The sequence below is a fragment of the Sander lucioperca genome, chromosome 2, assembly GCF_008315115.2.
Source record: "Sander lucioperca isolate FBNREF2018 chromosome 2, SLUC_FBN_1.2, whole genome shotgun sequence".
NCBI lineage: Eukaryota > Metazoa > Chordata > Actinopteri > Perciformes > Percidae > Sander > Sander lucioperca.
This window is the reverse complement of record NC_050174.1, coordinates 44,549,723-44,573,726: the sequence shown is the minus strand read 5'-3', so window position 1 is coordinate 44,573,726 and position 24,004 is coordinate 44,549,723. Positions and strand designations below refer to the sequence as shown.

At 41.5% G+C, this 24,004-nt stretch overlaps 1 protein-coding gene across 2 annotated transcripts; it reads left to right on the top strand.

Annotated features, from left to right (window-relative positions):
- Positions 1-15,114: 15,114 nt before the first annotated feature.
- On the top strand, positions 15,115-21,607 carry ccn1l2 (cellular communication network factor 1, like 2). Of its 2 annotated transcripts, XM_031300868.2 has the most exons (6): positions 15,115-15,350; positions 15,516-15,920; positions 16,124-16,337; positions 16,934-17,296; positions 18,318-18,520; positions 20,761-21,063. In XM_031300868.2, the coding sequence occupies exons 2-6, from the start codon at positions 15,756-15,758 to the stop codon at positions 21,061-21,063; spliced, it is 1,248 nt and encodes a 415-aa protein (XP_031156728.1). In that variant the 5' UTR covers positions 15,115-15,350; positions 15,516-15,755. The 2 variants fall into 2 exon arrangements, with proteins under 2 accessions (XP_031156728.1, XP_031156727.1); XM_031300867.2 differs by lacking the exon at positions 15,115-15,350 and having other exon boundaries at positions 15,380-15,920; positions 20,761-21,607.
- The last annotated feature ends 2,397 nt before the right edge of the window (positions 21,608-24,004 follow it).

The following is a 24,004-nucleotide window of genomic DNA, read 5'->3' as shown; positions in this document are numbered from 1 at the left end:
CTCATATTGTACTAAAATAGTTCACCAAAACGTGTTTCTGAAAAACTTTTAAGCGAGAAATAGGCCATGCAGTTGCTGAATCTGTCTTCATTTCAGATCAGTTTAAAAGATTTTCGTCAGATTTTGAGAGGCTCATCCGCTTGCCATTTCCGGGTGAGTCCCGACTGCCCTGTCTTCGACTGAGCATGTTGGGTCGGCCAAAATAAAGGCCGATAGCTCCTCGGACGGACGACGGCACAGAACACTCCGAACAGACTCGAGTCACTGACCTCGTCAGACTGTCTGACGGCCGATAATCGGGTTGGTGTGTCAGGGCCCTTAGACTAAAAACAGTCCAGTCGCCTCCTATTCAGTGCTATAAATATCCCACGACTTCAGTAATTTGCTTCAAGTAGCCAGAGAGGTTTCAGCTTCTCTTTCTTTAGAAATGTGTTTCCTCAGGAACATGACTGGACTTTAAGTATACAGTATGTGCTATTTAGATGCTGGTAAAGTCTAAAGTTCAGCAGCAGCTTTAAAGCATATTGTCTGTCCAGGTTGGTTACTTTCTTTCACTTTGAGGGCCCTCAAGGCCCTCCAAGAATTTTCACACCCCAAACCTGTAAGAATTTCAAAGAGCCCTTTGAATATATGACCTCAATCCAGTTGAATATTAGCGCAAACACTCCTGCCTAATTTTAGACGCCAGTAACACTGAATATTTGTCATTGGGTATTAGTGCATGCTGCTAGCTGCTGAGCAAACAAATGATCTCGCTAGTTTGCTGAAGGAAGCACATTTTTGCAATGAGCTACATTAAGGTTGAGTGTAGCCAGGCCTGTTTCTTACTCACACATACAATACGTTCTGTGCTGTCATTTCTTGATCCAAAGTGACTTCATTTCCATTTACTGGATATTGGTTTTCCAGCAGCCTCAGACTCAGTGAGCTTTATGTGTTTGTGTCCCAGTTCCCGTAGGGGAGCCCTGGAACATTTTCTGTTTACCGGTTTACTGTGATAACATTTTCCCCTCTGAATCACAGGCAGCGCTGTGTAGTGGTGCCACCTTTCCCCTGCCCACTAACAGGACACTCTCTGTCAGTTGGCTACACCACCGGCTCCCACACTAAAGTCCCTTTGCAATACCAGTTTGTTTATTTTTGTGTACTAAATGCAGTGTGCAGTTTAAGAAACCTCAGATTGACTGGAGGGAAAGGCAGAGTCTGTGTTGATTGCTCTGGCCTCTGAAAGTTTGAGCTAATTCATGCTGTTTCTTCAATTGTACTTAATTGGTACAGTATCTCCTAACACTGTTTTACTTTTTGGCTTATTGTATCTTCATTTTTAATCTGGGAGGTCATTGAGGGTGACTCCACCCAATGCCCATCTTTTTATTTGCAAAACTCAGATTACTTTGTTGTTAGGCCTTTTGCAGTCAGTTATAACTGAATTAACTTACTGTATACATTGTTCTCTGCTCTGTTTTCTAAAATGCACACACTACCAAGCTACTCAACTCCTACTCAACTAGAAGTGCTAATACATAATACATGTTGTCAGACAAACATGGGTCTACTGGACCACACAATCCTCGATTGTCTGTAAAATATAGTGATGAAACGTTTATTTATTGTTGTACAAAAGTATAATGTTGGCATTTATTGTTGGTAAAAGCTATGAGTGTGAATATCTAAACACTTACAGATTCCACTTTATGTCCCACAGTTTTCAATTTTATGGCTCCAGCTACAGCCTAGATGGTAAAGGCCGGTAAATCCAACCTCCAGGTTTCATGACATCCTTTCAGCATTCTATAAGGGACATTACAAACAATATGGTCATTTTTTCTTAAAGTTGCTCTATTTCAATTTCAATTTTATTTATATTGTCAAATCATAACAGGCGTTATTGCAGGACACTTTCCAGATAGAGTAGGTCTAGACCCCACTCTATAATTTAGAGACACCCAACAATTCCCCCAAGAGCATTTGGTGCGACGGCGGCAAGGAAAAACTTCCTTTTAACAAGCCGAAACCTCAAACAGAACCTGCCTCTAGGTGGGCGGAGAGTGTTACGTCAACCATTGTTTTATGGTCTGCCGTTTTGAAGCCTCGAGTTCAGCGATACGGGCGTTGCCATATTGTTGTTTTTTTCTCCAACTGAATGTGACGATTTTTGGACTAGAGGGAGGAGCTGGGAAGGATGACGCAGCCAAGCCAGTGTTGTTAATGGTTGCAATGGCGCTGCGCTAAACTAATCGCTAAAAGGGGAAAGTTGCAGATTTTCAACCCTTCTGAAGCAAGTCATCCAGTGGAAAATTTACTGGTTAATCGTGGACCTCCGGCTACTGCCGCCTTTCATCTGCATGTACGGCAGTACAGAAAATCAGCTAACGCTAGATAGCTAGCTTGATTGGCATAACGCTGAAAAAGACATTTTTAGGCGACCAAATGTTCCAATTAACTTTGATGAAGTGAAAACACACGGTGGCCCTCATTTATCAACCTAACGTAGAAACCAGCGCAGATATGAGTTCAGAAATCATCTTACGACAGGCTTCACGTGTGATTCATGAAAAGTTCGTATCACACCAATCGTAAGAATGGTCGTACATTGAACGATCATAATTTAAATATCACGCCCCATTATATTCTCGGTTTTGAGGCCTCGCCCCTACAATTTACGACATGGCGAGACGTAATCCGGCTAAGAAGCGGTACTTTTCAGAGGTGGAGATTGAAACCCTGATATCTCAGGTTCATTTGCACTAACGTGTGTACTATTTGTCAGCCTGAAAACTGGTATTAAAGGCTGTAGAAAGAATGCGGAATGGAAAGAGATCACTGATGCAGTCAACAGTGTTGCCGTAGTAAATCGGACTCCGGCTGAAGTTTATTTAATGTATACATCCTTGATGTATGTGAGCTATAGTCCTAATAGTAATATACAGGCTTATATTGCAATCTCTTAGGCCTACACCTAACTATATTTAAATAAACACACAGTAGCGGAGTTTATGCAGTGTCTTTTATTTTACTCGTGTTTTTTTCATGAGTCAGCCAGGCAACAACTGTGAGGGAGAGCGCGTGTCCTCCACCCCCCGTGCTGGACTACCACCTCGACCCTGTCTCCTGACAGCAGAGGGGCTGGAAAAACAAGCCGAAATATGTCGGTCGATGGCAGAAATAAATCGTTCGCTTGTGACCATTAACGATACTTTAAAAGAGAAACGAAAACTTGAAGTATAAATAAAAATGTTGTGCATCGTCATGTTTCCTGTATTGAGTATCATTCTCAAACATAACACTATACCTTTTAAAAGCGAGGAATAATATCCTGTCTCCTACGTATAGCCCCAGTTGGGCTGTGCTGGACACTGCTCTGTGGGCATCGGGTCATCTGGCTCCATCACTACATTTATGGCACCCTGTTTTCCTGCGCGATGTTGTGCAGAACCCCACAGGCTAAAACAATGTTGCAGACTTTTCAGCCGTGTATATACTGATGCAAGACAGAGTCATCTGCCCTTAATCAATCCGATGGAGCGCTCCACCGTGGCCCTTGCGCGTACGTGTGCACTGTTGTACCAGCGCATAGAGGTCCTCTAAAAGCGCCAGATCTGTCATTGCTGATAAGTGATCAACTGATGACTTCTCCTTCTCCTGTCCACACTGACTCGAAAACTTGCGTACACAAGTTCAGACCAGACGTGAGATTTTACCGCAGCCTACGCTCACGTTCAAATTGATAAATGCCTTGCTTTGCGTAGGAATCGGCGTACACCCGTCCTACGCCTGTTTTAGGTCCTACGCACGTTTCATAAATGAGGGCCAGTGAGAGGGTCAACATTTAAGATGAAATCATGGACAACACCCAAAAACAAGTTCAGGTCTATTTTAATGTACACAGTGCCATGGTTAGCATTGCTAAGCCTCTGTCATGTTTGACAAGTCAGCGTGTAGCACCGCCCCTAAAGCATCCCCTGCTTTATCGTCAATTTTGAAATAAATGACACCATAATTTACAAAATGAACATAATGCTGTTGACAAAGAGTTAAAAGTAGCGACTGAGACCATACTCTCATTATGAAAATGTTTACTGAGGTAATGAATCAAGTGAGAAGTAGGGTCATTTTCCCATAGACTTCTATAGAAACAGACTTCTTTTTGCAACCAGTGGAGTCGCCTGACTTAGAAAATACTCAGAAAGTACAAGTATTGCACACAAAGAAGTTTTCCGTCACAGCAACAGCAGTAAAAGTTATTAGTTAAAGGTTTCCTGTAGAATTTTAGACCTCTACTAGCACTATGGAGATGTTTTTCTGTGAGTGGGTCCCCGTGTTGTTTATCTCGTACACACGCACAAAGCACAGGCGCATGCATGTGGGTGAAACGATACTCAGTCCTATTTATGGTGTCAGACTATTCCACTGATCTACAGGTGGCGGTAACATGCATGAATGTAAACAATGCTTAATTACTTTGCAAATGTTTTATGAAGAAGAAGAACCTCGAAGATACGCTAAATGCGATTTGGTGAGTAGCACTGAATGTAAACATAATTTTTGTTTGTTTACAAGAAAACTACACAGGGCACCTTTAAATCAACGCGTCTCCACTTCCTCTCACTGTACAAAAGTGAAGCCAAAGTATCCCAGATACGGACGCTGCCATCTTGTAATTTTGGAGCCAGAGCGCCCTATTTTAACAATCTAAGTGCACGCCGCAGGTGCGTTTAGGGCGTGTACGAATCCACTTCTGCTAGTTTAACAGTGGAAAAAAAGGGTCCATGCGCCGGGCACATGGTTCAAAAGGGTTGTACTTAGTGTCTTAATTAATCATAGGTGTGTTTTGGGCTTAACATGTAATAAACTAATCAGAGTGTCATCTCCCATTACCTTTTAAAGACGTTTTTGCGCGTTTGTACCTCGGCGCATTGCTATTATGATGGCGTATTTGCTAAGCAGGAAGGAGAGATTTTCAGGAGAAGAAACTGATTTGCTCGTGCGTGAAGAGAAAGCACGCGAGCATGACCTATACTGCAGCCAGCCACCAGAGGGCGATCAAGACATTTTGGCTTCACTTATACAGCCTATGCATCAAGCCCCACTTTAAATCCACTTGTTGCATACCTCAGCCTCTCTGTGGAAGGGATGTGTCTATCAGTACCTGCAGCACACCTGCTCATGCCAGACACACAATGGCCAGGTTATTGCTAGTATTGCTAACACTGTGGCCAGTTATGCTGCTCTGTGCTCCCTGCTGTCATCACTCCTATTAGATGCTGTGGAGGAATGTGCAGGCCACAGCTTCCCTCTGCCCTGCTGCTTGGGCAGCTGCCAGCTCGAATCATGACTCTCTTTTGTATGTAGCTGCAGGACAGCCACACCTGCAGCCACCACATGCAGGACTAGCCTACGTTTTTTTGTTGACTTTTGTTCATCCCAAGAGTTATGAGTTTGTGGAACAGCGCATCCTGTTAATGAAAACCTATCCAACCAAAGCCTTGTTAAAGGAAGTGAGAATAGTACTTTGAAACAAAGTATCCACGTTCCATCTTTCACACATTATTCCAGAAAGATGAGATATTTTTTTAACTTCTTAAATCTAACTTCTATCTCTATATTCTAACTTAGAAAATCATCCAATCCATCATCCAACAGCTTCTAAATCCTCTAGATTTAATGCAAATGTTTTCCACATAACATGTAACCATTAGTTTGAAAGTGATTTCAGAGCATACATTTACATGAATATAATTGTCTTACAAAGTCACTGAACTATTTTCTACCATAATAATCTCTTCAAATGTGGACCTTAATGTGTTTATGAATGTACAATTTCATTATTTCAATAACATTACATGAACTACTGAGATATGCACAAACCGAGGTTCTGATTTTATTATCAATATAGAGAAAGGACAGAAGCTCAAATATTAACTTTAAACTGCTATTTTTCTTTTATGAAATGCAGTATTTGAATAAAAGCATGAACGCTAATACTTGATGCAAGAAAAATGAAAATTTTACATAATGTTGTATTACCATCTTAAAAATTGCCGCAGTAAAACATTTGAGATAACAAAGCTAAAAAAATGAAGAAATCATTTTAAAGTAACCTGCTAATAAAACATACATCATATAATCCATTAAGAGCAGCATTTTAAAACAGCATTGTGATAAAACAGTTCCATACAGCCATTCATGGATTTTTTTGTCCACTGATAAAACAATAGTTTAATGTTACCTATCAAAGCAAGCCAGGCAACATAAATAGTACAGCTACACGTTGTCTACGCATTGCATTTTTCACAGGTAGCTTCATGTTTATATTAATCGTTTTGAAAAATGCAGTGCCGAAAAAAGTATTAGCCTCATCTTTTTAAGACTGATTAGCTGCATTAGCCCATGTGCACACTGTAGGTTTTCCTTTTCTTCTTTGTGTTCAAGCTATGGCATAATATTGCTTCAATAGTACCCCCATATAAAGCTCTGTCACCCAGCATGGCTTCTGAATGAACAGCTACGTGGGATTGAGGTTAAAACTTTGGCTACTCCAGGGAGTGTGAAAGTTCTTAAACTGCTGTTACTCCAATGACCACTAGTTGGTGGCAAGCAAGAAAAGATATTTTTTCTATTGCTGTAAGAGGGATTCCTCTTCTGTTGCTCTTCCTGAGGTTTCTTCCATTAAACTTGCCTTGATAATGATACATTTATAATATTATGATAATAATATTAATACCTGTTTCACAAAAAAAAATAATATATTATTGACATTTACAGTATAACAATGTCTAAAAAGTCAGACTTGGAACATTTCTTCTTCTTACTCAACTTCTTTTTGGCTTGCTTCATATGTTTACTTACGGTATATAGAACCTTTCCCCACAATGTTACGAAGTGCAACAAATTAAGAAAAAGGGCCCTATTTTAACGATCTGAAATGCAAGTATCAAACGCCAAACGCAAGTAGCTTTGTGGGCGGATCTCGGGCTGTTGCTATTATACGGGCGGGATAAATGACTCTTGCGCCCGATGCAAATCTAAAATGGGTTGGTCTGAAGTAGCTACATTACTCATAGGTGTGGTTTGGGCGTAACGTGCAATAAACCAATCAGAGCGTTATCTCACATTCCCTTTAAAAGCAGGTGCGCTTGTTCCATGGCGGATTGCTATTATAATGGTGGATTTGCTAGGCGCACGCTCTTAATACATCTATGGGCGCACGCCAGGAGTGGTTCACAGCCGAGGAGACCGACGTTTGCTATTGATTTTTCTTTTTGACAAAATGTAAATAAAGAAATGTCACAAAAACATACTTTCCGATGTTTTGGGCTCACTCTCACTGAATCACGAGGTTATGAATGCATGGTGATATTTTTGCAATGTAGTCTAACATTAGACCGAGATTACCTCACTACAGACGATGAGGCTCTTCTGTCTCTCCTCTCCCGTGCTGTTGATGGGGCATTTGGGTTAAGTGGCATTGGCACATGCAGTTCAACATCACATCTCCTTAAGTCCTCTGTCGGTTGCACGGACATGCAAGGATTTCCAGAAAAGAGGCTGCATGTGACAATGCACGGACCATCGTGGCTGCGCGACCGGTACAAATCGATACAGACATTACATACACTAACACCGTGTTAACGCGAATGACCGGCTGATGTGCATTCAACCCGCGCTGGACTTGTTCATAATGAATCAGCCGTCACTCTGTGAGTAGAGACTCCAGTCTGCAGTGTAGTTCAGACACTTCACTGATAAACCATAGATTGGCTTTATGGTCAAAGATAGTTTTTGTATAATTAACTTCAGTCTCTGCCAGAGACGCCTGCTTTTAAAAGTAATGTAAAAGTAACGGGTAACGTAAAAAGTTACTTTCCATAGGGGGCAACTAAGTAAAGTAACGGATTACTTTTTTAAGAAGTAAGGAGCAAACACTACTTTTTAAAAGTAACTTCCCCAACACTGATCGGAACAAACAGCTGCATGTCTTTCATATAGCAATGAAAACCAATGTTATGTCTATGAACGTAATGCAAATAAGAGGGGACCCATATTAGATCCCTGGGGGACCCCCAAAAGAGAAAAGCACTAAAGGGGGAGGAGGAGGCATCTCCAAGTTTAACAGAGAAGGCCCTGTTGGACAGATAAGGTACGTAAATCTGCCCTATAGATAGGAGATTAACCAGTCCAGACTCCAGAGCCACATTACTGATGCCAACATAGCTTTTCAGACAGTTGATTTAGACATTATGGTCCACTGTGTCAAAGGTTGAGCTGAGGTCAAGGAGAATTCAAATTTACAGGCCTGCGTCGGCAGCAAGCAGGGAGTCATTGCTGACCTTAACAAGAGAAGTCTCAGTGCTTTATAGAAAGTGAAACCCAGATTGATTTTTTTTTCTACAAAAATGGGATTGTTCATAAAATAAAATAAGTGGAGACAATTTTATCTAATAAGGACAATAGTTTGTTTCATTAAAAAAACAATCTAATAAACAGTAGTTTTTAGACAGCAGAGATTACAACAAAGAGCTTTATATCTGTGGGCATCAGAGGGTTGATGTGCAGATGCCTGCTGCCAGTCATGGGCATCCAAATGCACCACAGCTCATGATATAATCTGCTCACACTCATCTATGAATTCTTATAGTCAGCTGGTTATGAGTGTGTACAGTATGGACAGTATGTGTTTGGAGGGAAAAATGGAACCCATTCAGGATAAGTGAGATGAGTGATGACTGCAGTGTACCAAGAGCTTTTTAAGCACACTAGTATGAGGAATGTGGAGGAGACGTAACCTGTGGAGGCAGTGTCATGACTACGTGCAGCTTTCATACACACATATACACACATACTCGAACACAGCTGATTCCACACGGACATTTACCTAATTGCATGTTTGTTGCCAATGAATGTGCAAATGTGTTGAGATGTTCGTAGTTCTTGCATCTACTGTACAACTAGGATGGAAAATATAAACCCCTGAAAAATACTGTTGCAGTGTGGTTATAGATCTATAATGTCAGAAATAACGAGTAAAAGTCTTAAGCCCGTAGAGTCTGCAGTGTTCCTTATACCTTGCAATACGACAAGTGTTAGATGGGACAGAAAACATACTGATCATTTTGTTATTGTTAGCATCTTACCAGTAGTAGGGCTAAAAATGTAAGGTTGGCCATATGGTGGTGCTTACTTTACTGAACAAACAGAACAAACCTACGTTCTGTGTCACGTGCTTACCTGGAAATGAAGGAATGTAACAAATGTATGATTTTAACCTAACCCACAATCTCTTTCTAAACTGAACTAGTTTTAGCTTTTGAATGCCATCCGTGGCACTCTTTGGACATTAAATTATCCGTGAACTTGGTTTTGGGTGTTGTCCTTTTTTTCATCTTAAACTTTGACCCTCTCACTGTGTGTTTTCCCTTAATCAATGTTCATTTGAACATTTTGGTCGCCTAAAAATGTCTTGTTCAGCATCTGGTAGCACGTTGCCAACCAAAGCTAGCTAGGTAGCACTAGCGTTAGTCTGTCGATTTTCAACCAGCTCTGTCTGTGTAATGCCATACATGCAGATTACCGTTGCCAGTACCCTGAGGTCACCGTTTACCTGCTGGCAAAACTCAGCTGGGTGTCTCGCGGCAGCCAGTTAAAAATCTTTCTTACTTTAGCCTAGAGCACCGCCATTCAAACCATAGACGACAATGGTTTAGCCACGTCATCCTCCCCAGCTCCGCCTTCTTGTCCAAATATGGTCACTTCTGGCTCCAAAATACCAAGATGGCTACAGCCAAATGCCAAACTTCAGGGTTCAAAACGGCAGGCCACAAACTAATGGGTGACGTCACTGATACTACATCCATTATTTTTACAGACCATGGTTAAGCTATGAGGACGAGGAGAGGAATAAACGACCTATATAGTCATATGGTTTGGAGGACTTGTTGAAAGAAAGATTTCTCTGCTACTGAATAATAATATTGGTTGAAGAGAAGAGACACTATTTTGAAATTGCAATTGCTTTATTTATTTATGTATACTGTATGCAGTGTTGGGGAGTAACGGAATACATGTACCAGCGTTACGTATTGAGAATACAAATTATGAGTAACTGTATTCCATTAACAGTTACAATTTAAATAGTTGGTATTTAGAATACAGTTACATTGTTGAAATCAATGGATTACATGACAATACTTCTCTATTTCACGAGTTTATTCACTCTCTAAATAAATTAAGGCAACTCCATGCATTTCCCAGAAGCCCCAATATGAAAACGAAAAAATTAGCTATTTGCGTGATCAGTCACAATGGAGCCGGAAGAGGCACAACAGAGCCAGGGCAGGAATGCGTTTCTATCTTTGAAATTCAAACAGCATTTGACATTAAAGAAAGAACAGGGAGAATGAAATATAACTGTGCAGTGCAACCTCTGCTTGCCAGCAACCAACCTCCATTCAGCATCCAAATTACTGCCGTCGCCGATTTGACATGTATAATCGGCGGGGCTCAGTTGGACTCAAATGACCCATCTGATTGGTAGAGTGCTAACCCGGAAACGGGGAGCGGAATGAGCGTGACTAGAGTCTCTCAAAATCTGACGAAAATCTTTTAAACTGACCTTTGTCGATCTGAAATGAAGACAGATTCAGCAACTGCATGGCCTATTTCTCGCTTAAAATGTTTTCAGAAACACGTTTCGGTGAACTATTTTAGTACAATATGAGATCGTATTCTGAACAAGCCGCCATGACAGTCTGTCTTTGAATTTCCGGAGAAACAAGACCCATGTGACGCGTTCGTCCAATCAGCTGCCGGTTTTCATTTTTGGGCGACAGTACAGATTAGCGCCGCCTGCTGTTACATGCTGTCGCTTTGGTGTGTTCCGAGGCACTTTTTTGACCAATTTGGGAGACTGATCAGCCCAACTGCCTTTTCTGCCGTCGTTTGCCCGTCGGCTTTGTGTGTCCACACATTTAGACTTTGGTTAGATTTTTGTAGTATGCAGTTCGGGACTACAAATACAACAATCTATCTGCTTATTCAGGTACACATTCAGCTAGTTGGAACAGAAGAACACACCAGAATAGGCCTGTTTAGTAAGCTGTATGTGATGGCCACATTCTTACACTTATAAAATACAATTCAATGTGGAAGTAATCCAAGTATTCAGAATACGTTACTCAGATTGAGTAATGTAACGGGATACGTTACAAATGACATTTCTGGCCATGTATTCTGTATTCTGTAATGGAATACGTTTTGAAAGTATCCTTCCCAACACTGACTGTATGTATTATGAATGTATGCATATGTATTAACCTTATGTAAGTAAATAGCCTAATGTTGTCAGCTCGAGAAAAATATCAGTGATTTAATAAACAGGCATCTAGGAGTTGCCTTTAAGATCTTTTTAACTTCAAAACTTTTAAACTCCTTTAACAAGATTAAACAGGCAAAATCCCATCAGCCTTCTTAAGTGTTATACTGGCTGCTAACTCCTAACACACTGGACTAGACCTGCTGTGAGCCTGTTGCCTTTATAGTTCTCTGTGGTTGGCTCAGGCGTTGCAGCACCTCTTCCTGTATGCTGCAAACACTTTTTGTTTATCCTTTGGATTGCTATGAAAGTGTGATTCAGAGTTGTTCAGCAGGATATGCAATTTCCGTTTCTACATTTTTAGTGAAAGGAGCCTTTTTATGTCTATGGTTACAAAATGAAAGCAGAAAAATTCTAGATAGTAGTTGATTTGCATTTGAAACTCACAGAAACAAGGTGTCTTGTTAGTAGTCTGTAAGACAAATGTTAAAAACACATTATCGGACTGACTACTCTTGGATTTTGTCAGATATCGAGCTGAGAAAACAAACGGGGCAACAGCATGTTGAATCTCCGCCGACTCCTGACCTCCATTTGTTTTGGAAATGTTTGCCTGGCTGACAAACAATGGTTGGCACATAGCCAGATAGGAGGCTGCCAAACTGGCAACCCCTCCACCCCTCCTCGACCCCCTCCTCCTCCCTCTCCTCCATCAGTGTCCGACGCAGTGTGGCCAGTACACACATCCTGCCTTTGTGGGCCAGGAATTCTAAGAATCCAGACTGTTGCCCTCCTCCCCACTGCTGCCCAACAAGGTGGTCTCAGCCCACCTCCCTCTCATCCCCCATCTCACCCCACTCCAGCGTCCCGGTGGTTTTAACAGCCGAGCCGGGTGGCTGTATGTGGTTTGATTGTGTGCTCTCTCTGCACACAGTAACATCACCATTTCAGTCTGGAGCTACAACACCTGCTCTCAGGAAGTAAGCTGTGTGTAGTGGGACCAACATTTAACCTAAAGGCCTCAGGTTTGGTCCCATCAACATACTCAAGTTTGATGAGGTTTTCAGGGTGGGTTGTGGGGTGCTGAGGTTAGTGTTTTTTTCATCTCTAAATGTGACTTATTTAATGCCATAAAGTGTAGAAATGCTTCTGAAATAACATGGCATTAATTTGTTTTATTGAAATACACAAAACTATTACTAAATTGATGGTATTAATGGTTCTCTCATTACTCCCAAAATGTTGTGGTTTGTGGCCCCTTAAAGCAGCTATGATCAATATTTAATATGAGTCAAATGACAGTATGTATAGCCTAATGTATGCATAATCTACATGCACACACTCTGTAGTTCCCCTCAGCTCTATGGAGTATTTCCAGCTGTTTGAGTTCACTCTCACTGCTCTTATAGTGGCATCTCCAGCAGCAGCAGGCAGCTATTTTCAGCGAAAAAGATCTAATAAACCCACTGTACACTACCTGCACAGCACCAGACAGCAGACAGACACAGTTAGAGACTTGCTGGTAAACATAGTGGAACATTTAGCAATTAAGAGCCATATATTTCCCTCAGTGGAGCTAAAAGGTGAGCGGACTTGTAAATAAGAAACTATTTAGGCCTGATTTGGCCGTCTGAACAATTCCACCTTTGTGTCACAATGAGATATGTGGCTTGTAAGAAAATGGGTCCAATATTTACTTTGGTGACTATGCAGCGAAAGAATCGGTCGTAATCTGTGTTCATGTTCCTGCCGCTATAGTCACCTAAAGGATTGTGACTGTGGCGAAACCCACGTGACACAGATACAGTAAATTACTCAGAGTTGCATCCTTTCGCTTCTAAACCGTATCTGGTTAAACTAGTATCACTACTGCCCAACACTGCTTGCAATACAATCTGGATTTAGTGCTGTGATGCTGCCAGCACAGGTTGCTAATGTAGGCTACTTTTAATTTGCCAGAAGGTGTCATAATGACAAATGCCGGTTGAACCGTTTTGCATAAAATCAAACCGGTTTAGCCTCATACACCGGACCAGACCTGTGAAACCAGGAATCGACCCAACTCTACAACTATTTGCTAAGAGGTTCGTAAAATCAACTTAAAAAAGTGGTAATATGTCAGTGTTGTGTTCACAGCTTGTTTTTCATTGTCACTGGCGGAAAGTGACAACGAAGTTGCCGAAAAAAATCAGTGATTGCAGGTTTAAAGAAAAACTTAATAGTACCTTAAAGTCGTGTTTTGCTGACCATCACTCACCTTGCTGCACTGATGTACTGTAGATGTGTACTTAAGGGTGTGACAGTACACTGTAACATTACTGTTGGGTGTGGTTACAGGTAAAGAAGAGCCATAGACTGTAAAAATAATGGACAAACTTCCAGGTCCTAAAAGTGAAGCCAATGGGGAATTGCCTTTAACTTGCATTCTATCTAATTTCCAGCAGGGGGCAACTCCACTGCCTCCAAAAAGAAGTCTGTCTGTATTGAAAGTCTATGGGAGAATGGCCTTACTTCTCACTTGATTTTTTACCTCAGTAAATACTTTCATTATGAGTTTATGGTCTCAATCGCTAGTTTCAAGCATTATGTTCATTTTGTAATTTATGGTCTCATTTATTTTAAAATTGATGCTTAAGCAAGGGATGCTTTAGGGTGGGGCTACATGGCGACCTGTCAATTAGGACAGAGGCTTAGCAATGCTAACCATGGCACTGTAATAATAATAATAATAAATTGAATTTGTATAGCGCTTTTCAAGGACTCAAAGTTGCTTTCAAGGACTCAAAGTCGCTTGACGCTGTGTACATTAAAATAAACCTGAACTTGATTTTGGGTGTTGTTCGTGTTTTCTCCTTAAACTTTGACCCTCTCACTGTGTGTTTTCACTTCATCGAAGTTAATTGGAACATTTTGGTCACCTAAAAATGTCTTGTCCAGCGTTCTGCCAACCGAGCTAGCTAGCTAGTGCTAGCATTAGCTGGTAACTTTAGGCAGGGTTTGCGGATTTTCTGTACTGCAGTACATGCAGATGAATGGCAGCAGTAACCAGAGATCTGTGTTTACCCACCGCTAAATCTCCACTGGATGACTCGCTTCAGAATGGTTGAAAAACTCCTTCTTTAGCGTTTAGCTTAGGGCAGTGCCATTGCAACCATAAACAACACTGACTTGGCTGCGTCATCCTCTCCAGCTCCACCCTCTTGTCAAAAATTGTAACATCCGGTTTCAAAAAACCAAGATGGCGACGGCCAAATTGCCAAACTCAAGGCTTCACAATGGCGGTCCACAAACAATGGGTGACGTCACTGCTGCTACATCCACTATTTCTACAGTCTATGAGCAGAGCACACTTTTGACTTCACCCAGGTTAACTAATGGCATACTACGGTCAGTCCTGCTCAAATGTTCCACAGAAAGCAGAGCTGGTCAGTTCTTCAGTAAATATGAGTTGAATTTGGTTTTAACACACAGATGTATTACAACATATGTTGTGTCCACAGTCTCAGTAGTTTCTCTGTATGCACCATGTTTTTCAGGGAGCAAGAGAAGACCTTTAGCAGCCTTATGAAATGCACCAAATTACATTTCCCATGTTCATGACAACGCGAGCCAACACTTAATGTGAGGACCTTCCTGCTCTTCAACAAAACATTTTTACGTGCCCCTGGGATGACAATGGAAATGCAGAGTTTTTCCTACCAATCATGGGAACCCGAGGAAAGGCCTGTATTTCCTGGAATGCGGCCCATTCGGAAAGAGATGGAGGGAACACAGGATGTCCTGAGCACAGTGTCCCGCAACACACTGCAATAGAGAGGACAGAGCCCGGCTGGTTGGCCAGAGCTGGTGAAAGAGTTGTTCACAGGGATTTTCTCCACATCACCACTTCCCCTGTTAAAGACTCTACCATGATGGAGTGGGATTCCACACTCAGGTTTTCCATTACACCTGTCTTAAAATTGTTTTCTTTTTTTCTTGCAAACATCTGTCAAATATCCCTGGGTATGTGTGAAGCTTACTGTTACCCTTAAAGCCTAAGGTACAATATATGTTTTATCACTATTTACTATAGTATTTACCTAGTATACATTTTGACACCTTGACATTTCTCCCTAAGGTCACATGTCCACAATAACACAGTGATTTGAACACGTCTCTGTCGATATTTCACACCCGCCACCGCCTCCCTCTGGACACTCTCCAGCCGTCTGAGAGGAGAGTCGATGATATCACAGCGGGGGCGGGGGCATGTGTGTCTATAAGTACAGGCACAACACAGGGAAACCTCTCTATGAAGTAGAGCTGAGCTGTGCTGACAACAAGATACTGTAGGAGAGCAAGCAAGAGCAGACGGGTGTACTTATTGGTGCACAGACTCTGAACTGTGGATACATTTTTTATCCTGGAGCTGACAAACAAGACTTCTTTCTTCTAGGGATTTTGGATGATCGATCAAAAACAACTTTTTACCTCTACAATTCTTTATTCCTTTGAAAGGTTTTACCAGTTTTTCTCTTTTTGTTCATCTGCTGTAATCAAGATGCTTAGCCCTGTTACTTTGCAGCAGATCATTTCCACCCTGTTTGTGCTAAGCAGCGCTGCAGTGATGGTGAGTTGCTGTGACTTGTGGCCACCTTCTGTGTTAATTTCTGTTTGTAACAGTTCACTTCGTTTAGTCCTTATATTTAATATTGGGTCTGTCATCTATATCTATAATAACTGTCATCCTATTCTTTTGATTTTTAATGTTGATGAAATCCCAATCCACCCATTGTCACACATCCTGACCTGACCTCTGACCCTGTTCCTCAGGCAGAGAGGGAGTGCCCGGCGGAGTGCTCCTGCACCCCCTCGCCCCAGTCGTGCCCGTTGGGTGTCAGCTGGGTGACCGACCACTGTGGCTGCTGTAAAGTTTGTGCTCGGCAGTTTAATGAGGACTGCAGCACCACCGAACCCTGCGATCACATCAAGGGGCTACGCTGCCATCTGGGGGCTGGAGGAGACCCTGAGAGAGGACTGTGTCGAGGTGAGGGCAACAACTAGGCTGAGTGAAAGCCCACATTATGTCCATATGTAGATGTTATTAAAAAAACCGCAACCTTTTGTTTATCTTTTTCTTTCTTTTTTTCTTGTGCAATATTGCATTATTTCTTTGAGGCTCTTAAAATCTCAGAGAAGAAAAAACAGCACACATCTCATGTCATGAGGAAGTAAAAATGAATTCATTTTAATGGTTCACAGGCCCAAAGGTGTTCTGAACCTAACCCACTGGAGCTTGACTAGGGATTGACAGAAAGGATATTTCCACCTCTGTTACACAACATGTTGACCATTCTTTTTAAAATATAAAATTGCAATACAAAATCACTGCCGTACCACTTTAAATTGTTCAGAAAACATGAAATCATGAAATATTCCCTTTTAGAAAAAATGTTTCTTTGTGTGCTTTACAGGATATGATGTGTTTGTGTACAAACGCAGGTTTTCCACTGTGTCCTATGTCTATGAAGTTCAAAGGTCTCTCTTCACAGCTGTGTTTCCTGTGTGTGTGTGTGTGTGTGTGTGTGTGTGTGTGTGTGTGTGTGTGTGTGTGTGTGTGTGTGTGTGTGTGTGTGTTGACAGCTGAGGCCCAGGGTTTGCCCTGCGAGTTTGGCGGGCGGGTGTACCAGCATGGGGAAGACTTCCAGCCCAACTGCCAGCACCAGTGCACCTGTATGGACAGGGTGGTGGGCTGCATGCCCCTCTGTCCTCCCCAAGTGCCACTGCCCGACTGGCGCTGCATGTGGCCCCAGCTGGCCAGGCCCGAGGGCGGCTGCTGTGAGGAATGGGTGTGTGATGACAACAACCACATCAGTGAGGAGCCAGACGAGCTGACACACACCTCCCTGCCAGACAGCGAGCCCCTTCCCAACCACATCAGTGCCTTGCTGCATGCCCAGCCGCAGCCTCGGCACCCAGCTGCCACCGGAGGGGCCACGTTCAGAGGTAAACATCACAATGTGTCCCAGCGGGGCTTTTCCTGATGCCTACCACCAACACCTAATATGGTCTGATGGAGATTTTCCATGTTGATGTGCAGGAGATAAAGGGCTGAGGGCTAAACTCAGCTTCACAATCACTGAACACAAAATATTCCACAATATGATGATACAATTGCATGGTTACACAAATCCTATAAAAAACTGCTTTGGAATCCATCTTGAACTGGTTACAGAGAGATATTAAGCTTCTGACTTTACAAAATAATAACTTGCATTTGGGTGTAATTATGTGATATACCAGATACTGTACACCATTACTCTAACATTACATTAGAAATGTATACATTTCAGATTCCAGTTCAAAATTTTTTGGACCTATATATATATATATATATATATATATATATATATATATATATTAACCTAAATATGTTTCTTATTTTAAACTAGATTTAAAGTCTTTAACCCTGCTTGTGAAAATGTCATAGGACCATTAGTTTAATAATTAAAAGTTATTTCCTTCGGAGCGTGAATGTAAAAACCTAATTAAAAAATAAATCATGGCAGTGTTTTTCTGCCAATTAGATATGTCTGTCATCTGATTTGAATATATATTTGTAGAGCTGATATTTTATCCTGACAGTGGAACTACAAGAAAGCTCATAGTGAGTACAAAATGCATAGGGTTTAACCTCATAGGAGCATAAATGTGCTGAGTGAATATAATGGCAACCTTCACAGTAGACTTTTATATTTCTTTTGTAGAAGTGAAGATTTTTACCTGGCATTAACACCACAGTAAAGGTTATGGGGTCGCCAAAAACTTTGTGATTCATCCTATGGGGACTTTAAATGTCTACAGCTAATTTTATTAAAATGTGTCCCATTGTTATTGAAATATAATGCTTGGGAGTCAGATGTGGATAAACAACCAACTGACTGACACCTCTATACTCAGGGTCTTTCCTGAGGTTATTCATTGTTTGATTGTAACTCATTGCGTTTGTTTTTTGGCTTTCCCACAGAAATGGTGTCCTTCCCCATGTCTGAGGTTTTTCTCAAATCCAGCTGTTTCCCACAAATCACAGAGTGGACCGACTGTTCCACCACATGTGGGATGGGCATTTCAAGTCGAGTGACCAATAACAACCCAGACTGTCGGCTGGTCAGAGAAACCAGACTGTGCCAGATCCGGCAATGTGAGCTGCAGCTCCCTGCAGCTAGCAAGGTACACTAAAGAAACACAACCATTAGTCCAATACTTGTAGTGAGCTGGCTTTGAGATGATTAGGCTATAATTGTAATTGGTATATTTCAGCCTGGACCCTATTTTCCCATGCATTTGTGTCTAAATGACTAATATGAAAACAAATCTTTGAAATTGGTCCAGTTTTGAGCGAGGACGCTGCAACCGGCAGCCACAAACTGGGCTATAATGTAACCCTATGGGGCAAATGTACATCGTCAATGTCCGCCCACTAAAAGTGCTGTTTGTTATGTTAAGTGTCTGACAACATTATAGGAAGATGGTGAAGTCTCGTTCTGAAATCTTGCAAGGTGACTTGTTGGATGTATAGTGTGGAACACAAGTTGGGAGAGAGGAGTTCCGGGGAGTTTGTTGTTTTAGAGTACAGACAGCGTAGCTTTGTGTTATCTAAAAGATTTTCAATTGCGCATTTCCGAATTGTGCCAACAAAATGGCTAGCTACACTTTCAGCTTTCATAGACGTTACCTTTGGATACTGACAGGCTGAAATTGAGGCTAGTTGTGCTACAGCTACAAATGGATCCTAACACTAGAGTTTCCGCTAGAAAAAACTGGTGCCAGTCATGTGACCTGTAAGGTTTCATTTTACCGGTCAAATGGGAAAAGTTCCGGTCAAATATCTTCTGTGTTTATTGCGCTTAAAAACAATTGATAGGCAGGCTATACTGTATATAAAGAATAATATCATCAATGGATGATAGAATAGATCCATACTATTTTTATTGAAATGTAGGTTACTTGCTACAGGCAGAGAGGTCAAAAGAATTAAATCAATGCACATAATTGTGCCGATCTGAATTAAAATAGGCCTATTTTCCATTTGCTAGGCTGAGGAAATAAAACAATACAGACTACAGTACAATCAAACTGGCTCATAAAATTATCAAGTGCCGACTTGAATCAAAATAATTGTAAACAAGTGTCTTTCTGCAACTCACGATGCACATAAGCCTCTGCCTTCCCCAAGGCGACGTTGCTGCGCTGCGGATCTACAGGGAGAAGCCTCTCTCTGCTGGCACACTGGAGATGGGTTTTACACATGCTACCTTGGCCAGTTGACCCACTCTGGATAGATTTTACCGTAATCCCAATAAGTAGGCCTACCTCGCAGGCTGTTGAGAAAGTCAAGCCTCCGTAACGGCAGAGAGCTGTCATCATATTGCATCTCGAGGTGCGTTTGTGGCATCAACGTTAATGAGACAGACGGGCTGTAGCTGGTACCGACTCGTCCTCGCTGGCAATTTCTTGGCTTGATATACGTTAGACCAGCCGCTGCTTGGTGTTATGAAGTAATTCACAATATTTTGCCATTTGTTGTAAATCTACGCTAGTTTTCTGCAATCAATCAGAGCGAGAACACGACATGTAGTTTTTCCTTTAGCGCATACGCTACAGTCTACAGTAATTTCTAAATTAAAAAATATGATTGTTCATTGTTTTAATAGAACGAAAGATATGAAAATCACTGTAGCCTATTTTAACACAATTCAAATTGTGCAGAGGGAATTCTGACCGGAGACAATTAGAATATTCGGTCCTCATCATTTTTTTCTGGTCAATGACCGGTAATTACCGGACAACGGAAACACAGCCTAACGCTCAGGTGCGTTCACTGAGCCTTGCAGACCATCGGGTCTGCAGTGACCAATTTGACCGGGGATGAATACTGCCAGCCAAAGAGAAGAAATCCTTACCAAAACACAAGAAAAATGCAGTTCCAAGAGTGGAGAGCTGCAGACAGAGTGGATGTAAGCTAAAGCTATTAGCTAAAGATACTGTGTTGACCTGGCATCAGTAAGTTACACACGGAAGCATGGCAGGATAATGGCAACTTTTCCATTCCTCCATGATGTAGTCAGACAACAATCTGAGCCTGTCAAAAACAGCACTTTTAGTGGATGCACATTGACGGTGCGCATTTTGCCCTATAGGGTTACATTGCAGCCTGGTCCACAACTGCTGGTTACAGAATGCTTGCTCAATACTGGACCAATTTCAAAGGTTTTTGTTCATATTAGTCACTCAAATCCAAATACATTGGGGAAAGGGTCCAGGTTAATACCCAAATTGCCATGTAATGTGATTTTCACATTGTATGGAAAATGAATAATTAAATCAAAGAATACTGCATTGTTCTGTGATGAAACTTCTATAGGAGTTTCATGATGTAATTTTAATTGGTCTCTGTTTCTGTAATCCAGAAGGGGAAGAAGTGTCAGCGAACTGTCCGCCCCCAGGAACCGGTCACAATCACTTTTGCGGGATGCTCGACGACACAGCGGTACCGCCCTCGCACCTGTGGGACTTGCACTGATGACCGTTGTTGCACACCCTCCCTCTCCCGCACTGTGCGGCTCCGCTTCCACTGCCCTGACGGAGAGGACTTCTACAGAAACGTCATGTGGATCCAGCGCTGCAGCTGCAATACAAGCTGTCGTATACCAAGCGGGCCCTCCAGCCCTTCAGTCAGCCTCCACAACGACATCCACACCTTCAGGCACTGAGGCCGACGCTTCATGCCCAGCGCTGGCCTGGCACACTGGGCAAAGACTCTGCATACCCCCACCCACCACCACCCCCACTCCTGCCACCCTCCTCCCCAACAAGGCAATACACTCGCTTGCACTTTAAGCTTCCTGCCACAATGACATCAGTTTGTCCACACTAGAGGTGTGTTACTTCTCTAGTACTAGGGCAGCACTGAGGACAGCACACTGCAGTATGCTGCTGTGTTAAACTGTTGGCAAAGAGCTTTTACTGAAACTTCTTTTATTTAATTGTAATTTTGTATCCTCCACGCAGAGGGCGATGTGACAATTTGTCATACAGAAAGAAGGTTTTTTAGACCAGTAACAGAGAACATTTATGAGAAGTGATGGGGAATTATGGACATGCATTTTGAATGATGAGGAAGAACTAGATGACATAACACATTCATTAGAGACTAGAGGCTATGTGTTCTTTATTGCCTGTCCTTTGTGATAAAATGTTTATCTGTATGTGTGTGTGTGTGTGTGTGTGTGTGTGTGTGTGTGTGTGTGTGTGTGCTTGTTTTACTATATTCGTGGGGTCCAAAAACAGAGGAATACAGTATACTTGTGGGGTCTGCACAGCCTTGTGGGGCCCAAAATGCTGGACCCCACAAGGTTAAAGGGCTGTTTGAGGGTTAAGACTTGGTTTTAGGGTTAGAATTAGGTTATGGTTAGGGTGAGGGTAAGGGTTAAGGTTAGCCATTTAGTTGTGATGGTTAAGGTTAGGGTAAGGGGCTAGGGAATGCATTATGTCAATGACGGGTCCCCACAAAGATAGTGAAACAAATGTGTGTGTGTGTGTGTGTGTGTGTGTGTGTGTGTGTGTGTGTGTGTGTGTGTGTGTGTGAGAGAGAGAAAGTGTATTGGTATGTTTGAAGAATGAGAAACTTTCCCAAGTGAGAGTTTACAGAGAATGTGCTCATTATGCTACTACAGTATATAGATTAAAGCATATAGTGTATATGGACTTCACTCTTGGTTGTGGAGTGGTAAATTCTATGATCACCTCATTTTTCGGGGTGTGATTTTATTTTGTATTCGTTTGCGTGTGTGTCCTTCACAGTGTACATAGAATGCTTTGTTTTAAGGAATAAAATTATGCTAAATATTTAAGACATGTTACACATGTTCATTGGACGTTTTTTTGGTCTATTAACTTCTGCACGTCAAATAAAAATGTATCAACCTGTAATATGTATATGTAATAATGTCTTATTATTTGGCAAATGTTTGAATTAAGTGTATCCAGAGGCGTTGCCGTTGTTTTAGTGTTGTGGGTTTTTGATTTTCCATCCCCACTGTGTTCTCTGCTATTGTGTGGATTTTATCATTAGTTTTCCTACTGAAGCTGCTGGAGTTAGTAGGGAGAGGAGACAATTAAAATGAGACTAACTGGTTTTGCAGGTATTTATTTGCATTTATTTGGACATAAACCAAAGTATTGGACAAATTAAAATTTGAACTGAGGATGGTGCTAAATAAAAATTTCAGGGCATCACCAAAGCCATTTGGATACATCCTGCAAAATTTCACAATCCATCAAATAGTTCTTGAGATATTTAAGTTTGGACCAAAGTGGTGAACAGATCAATATCACAACAAGTTTGGCAAAAAGTTTTAATGGACCGGAATTATTCTTTAATCTCTTAATAATCCCCGTATAAGCGTACGCATTTCAAATTGTAATCTCACGGTTGCTTAAAAGGCAGGGCCAGCATACCTATGATAGTCAAATACTTTAGGTGGGGAAAGATCTTAAAATCCAGACCAGCACTTCAGCAAGAGCCTGCAGTGACTGTGCTTTAGCAAACATAACTAAAAGGAAACATTAGAATGATTCTGTTAAGGTATATGAATAAACACCTCAACCAAGGGGTCACAGCTGTTGCAGGATAGTTTTCTACCTGCTGAGCAGTGCTGGAAGTACTTCAAAGTACTTCAAAGTAGCAATACCAGAGTGTAAAGATACTCTGTTACAAGTAAAAGTCCTACATTCTAATCCTTACTTAAGTAAAAGTACAAAAGTATTAGCAGAAAAATATACCTAAAGTACAAAAAGTAAAAGTACTCATTATTCAGAATGACCCCTTTCAGAATAATAAATATGTATATATATACATTTATATATTATTGGATTATGGATGCATTAATGTGTTCATCACTTTAATGCTGCAGCTGGTAAAGTGGAGCTCATTTTAATTACTTTATACACTGCTGTGTAGATTCATTTGAAATAATATATTATAATCTATTAGTTTATTTATATGTTGTATTAATAAATTAAATCTACAAAGTAACTAATGTCAAATAAATGTAGTGTAGTAAAAGCTACTGTACTGCCAAAATGTAGTGGAGTATAAAGTAGCATGAAATGGAAATTCTTAAGAAGGTACAGGTACTTCAAATGTTTTATTTAACCCTAACATATTCAGCCATGATGCAAGCTGTGTACACCAACATCCTTGGTTTGGCGACCATCACCCTCATGTCTTTTTCAGGTCTCTGTTGAAAAAGTGGAACCCTTAAACCTGCGTCATTAGTGTCTTAAACTTCCACAGAGCGTCTCAGACATTCACACAGATTTTCAGCCAGAGCTCTGTGTTCATGATGCCCTGTGGCCTTACACAATGCTCCGGCTGGCTCTGGAGCACAAACATTACGGTGGACTACTAAATTCCTCACCCTGGCCTCTGCCTCCTTCTGAAAGAAGGGGGGAAACACTCCTGACGGGCCCAGTTAGAACTACAGGTAAAGTCTCCACTTATAACTGGACCAGAGATATTTTGTGTGGGGGGGGGGATCATACTTGAGGCAGTATCTTAACGCTATAGTGCGTAGTTTTTGTCTGTTTCATGAGGAATTCTAAGTAATGATAACAAAACTGTTGGCGCATCCACATGAAAAAAGACTTCCG